Source organism: Arachis ipaensis, chromosome B08, assembly GCF_000816755.2.
Source record: "Arachis ipaensis cultivar K30076 chromosome B08, Araip1.1, whole genome shotgun sequence".
Classification (NCBI taxonomy): domain Eukaryota; kingdom Viridiplantae; phylum Streptophyta; class Magnoliopsida; order Fabales; family Fabaceae; genus Arachis; species Arachis ipaensis.
In genome coordinates this window covers 89,257,019-89,260,432 of record NC_029792.2, presented here as the reverse complement: position 1 = coordinate 89,260,432, position 3,414 = coordinate 89,257,019, and the positions used below count along the sequence as shown (strand labels likewise).

The 3,414-nt window shown below is 27.7% G+C and overlaps 1 protein-coding gene across 2 annotated transcripts in view; it reads left to right on the top strand.

The window, feature by feature from the left end:
• LOC107613364 (11-oxo-beta-amyrin 30-oxidase) overlaps positions 1 to 2,872 on the top strand; it is a 41,999-nt gene extending 39,127 nt beyond the window's left edge. The window contains exons 5-6 of one of the 2 annotated variants that reach the window (XM_021109555.1): positions 487 to 906; positions 2,493 to 2,872. In XM_021109555.1, the coding sequence (XP_020965214.1) occupies positions 487 to 906; positions 2,493 to 2,504 (432 nt within the window). In that variant the 3' untranslated portion in view covers positions 2,505 to 2,872. Of the gene's footprint in view, positions 1 to 486; positions 1,044 to 2,492 lie in introns of those variants that run through there. The other variant, XM_021109554.1, reaches the window with a different exon arrangement.

Here is a 3,414-nt window from a genome sequence, read left to right as displayed (position 1 = left end):
GTTAATTTATCGTATATTTTATAATTAAATTTTATTATGTTATTTTTTTATTTCTTTTTATAATGGTAGATGTCTAAATAAATTTGTGAGTACAAAATCACCTATAAAAAATTATAGATGGAGTTACTTTTATTGAACCATAAAAGATTCAATGTATCTCCTTTTTGATATTTTAATATAAGTTTAATTTTGATACACTGACAGTATAAAAACGTTTTATATACCATTGTGTAATTACATTCGTTTTTTTAAATGATTATTCATGTAATTAATATAAAAGATAATTATTTTTACTGATATGATATTACATTGGATGCATATGTAAAACTACTTTACACTGAAAGTGAATCAAATAAAATTAAATTCTTTTAATATTAGATAAATAAAATTTTGAATTATTTTATTTTTTTAAAAATTTTAAGTATTAAAAAGACAAATTGAAACACCTTTTACTCAACACTTATTAATATAAATCTCTTATAACAGGTCACTATGATATTATATGAGGTTCTCAGGTTATATCCACCAGTACCTGGACTTACTCGAACTACCGCCAAAGATATAAAACTTGGAGACCTAAATTTGCCTGAAGGAGTGCAAATTTTCTTCCCAATTGTTTTGATTCACCATGATTTCAAACTTTGGGGTAATGATGCAAAGAATTTCAATCCTGAAAGATTTTCAGAAGGAGTATTTAAGGCGACAAATGGCAAAGCTTCTTTTTTGCCATTTGGATGGGGTCCTAGAATCTGTATTGGACAAAACTTCTCGTTATTAGAAGCAAAGATGGCTTTATCATTGATTCTACAACATTTTTCATTTGAACTTTCTCCAGCTTATACTCATGCTCCGATGACTATGGCTTTACTTCATCCACAACATGGTGCTCATATCATTTTACATAAGGTAAAAATAAAAAAATAATAATATGCTCATCGACGTTTGATTTTCATAATGTACTAATAATATACTATTTTGTTGTAAAATACTAATGGGAGTAAAGGCAAAGAAAAGATGATAAAAGAACACCATTATTAGTATGTTCTGATATGTATGTCTTATACTTGACATTTTATAACATTTACAATCAATTTAACACACTTGCAATTTCTCCTAAGGTTGCTTCACTTTGTGTCATCGTGTTTTGTTAATATTTTGGCAGGTTTAGCTTTTATTTGGGTAGTCTATTTAGAATGATTCCCAATCACTTTCATCCACATAATTATTTAAGTTGACACGTGACTCATGATTTAGAGGCTATTTTGGCCCATTTTAGTCCACTCTTAGAGAATTATGAGTCAAGGCTTGAAGAGAGATAAAAGATAACTTATCATATAGTCACTTTTGATATTTTTTTAATTTATATTACTAGTGAGAAAAACTCCAACTTCTCTTTAAATTTTTTAAAATTTTACTTTAAATATCTATATTTGAATTTTAATCTTGTTTAATTATAGTTTTGTTTTTATTTTCTTGTTCCTCTAGATACAGTCTACACTATTTTGTTTAGAATTTCTTGTTAGTTTATTATAAATTATGTGAATTCTTAATTTTCATTAATAAATTTGATATTTTATATTTTATTCATACTTATTTGAGTTATTAGTGTTAAATTTTTATAGTGGATAATTGTAGTTTTTGTTAATTCTTACAATTTATAATGTTTTATTTTTACGTACACCAAGTGATTGATGAAATGTTTATATTAGTTATGGAGTAAATTTTTCCTTTCTTAACTTACAGACTTGTGGTTGAGAACTTGATAACCTTGGGTTACTAATACCTAATTTTGATTCATAATTTAGCATTGTTAGTTAATGTTGTTTTCATTAACACTAATTTTTTACTAAATTAAATTAGTAAATTGATTAGGATTTATGAATTAATGCTAATTATGCCTACTTGACTTTTCTCAATGTGTAAAGATTGATGAAATGAGATTAACTCTTAACAATTTTGTGGTTATTGACAAAAATAGGGATCCTTAAGCCTCAATCATAGCTAAAACTCTTTTAGCACTTAAATTTTCTCTTTTATTAATTAATTGTCTTAATCACTTCTTGTTTAATTTAGTTGCTTCTTAGTGTAGTTTTCATTTTAATTGTTGTCCTTTTATCTCATACTTGTTTATTAGTTCTTTACTTGCTTATCGATTCTATTTTCTTGCAATTTAGTTATTAATTGCCCTTTTTAGTTTTTAGTTATTAATTGCCCTTTTTAGTTTTTAGTCAATTTAATTTTTCGTAATTGCGATCAATGCAAACCCTCCAACTTTCATAGCCAATCCTAATGCATTACATTGTGAGTCCAAGAGAAACGACACGGATCTAAACTTTCGATTATTAATTTAAATTGTTACATTTTAATCTAAATTTGACAGTGTTAAATTCTAGTTTAAAACTATATTTACAATAAATTTGAGCTTTTTAACTTTAGAATTTTTTAAATCGGTATTTAATACTTATCAAACTTTATGATGATGATGTACGTAGAAGGAGGAGTGATGGAAGGAGGAGAAGAGATAATGAAGGTAAAATCAAAGAGGACAGAATTGAAAAAGTGGAGGTTAAGATTTCAAGGAAAGTGTAATCCAAAAGCTTATCTTGAGTGAAAATTAAAAATTGAGCAATTATTCTCATGCCATATTTACACCAAAGAGAATAAAATAAAGGTGGCAGCCACAATTACAAAAGGAGCGGCTTAGATATGAAGAACTATTAATGGATAAATGGGACGAAATGAAGAGGTTGATGAAAAAGAGATTTATCCCTTCCCGTGATCATAGGGACCTTTATAATAAACTCCAAAGACTTTCACAAGACAGTACGAGTGTGGATGAATATTTCAAGGAGATGAAAGTGTCTTTGATTAGAACCAATGTGAATGTAGATAGGAAGGGTACTATGGCATGTTTTTTAGGTGGCTACTCCAATGAAGATTTTATGATTGTCATTATGTGAAGATATTTCATTTTGACCATTAGATAATAGATTGTAGAGCTTGATTTTTATTTGAAGTAAAAATGTTACCTTTATTTAAAATGTTGCTAAACAAATAAGTTACACTTTTTAAACAAAGATCATTATGAAAAGATGTTTTTGGCATCTTCATGGGAGTAGTTCTCTGTTTTTTAAATGGGCTGAATAGTGACATTAGAGATGTGGTTCGGTTACAAAATTATATGGAGTTGGAAGATTTGGTACACAAAACCACTAAAGCGCATTAACAATTAAAAAAAAAAAGTACCATGAGAAGGAGCTCTTCTAATTTCAACTCTTCAAAATAGAAGGAAAGAAATAAGGAGGAGGGAGATATATAGTTTTTCTAGCGATCCCAACGGTGCATCTCAAAGGATCCAATTCAAGTTCAATGAGATCCCTAAGAAGACAAGGAATAGTGAGATATGTGATATGT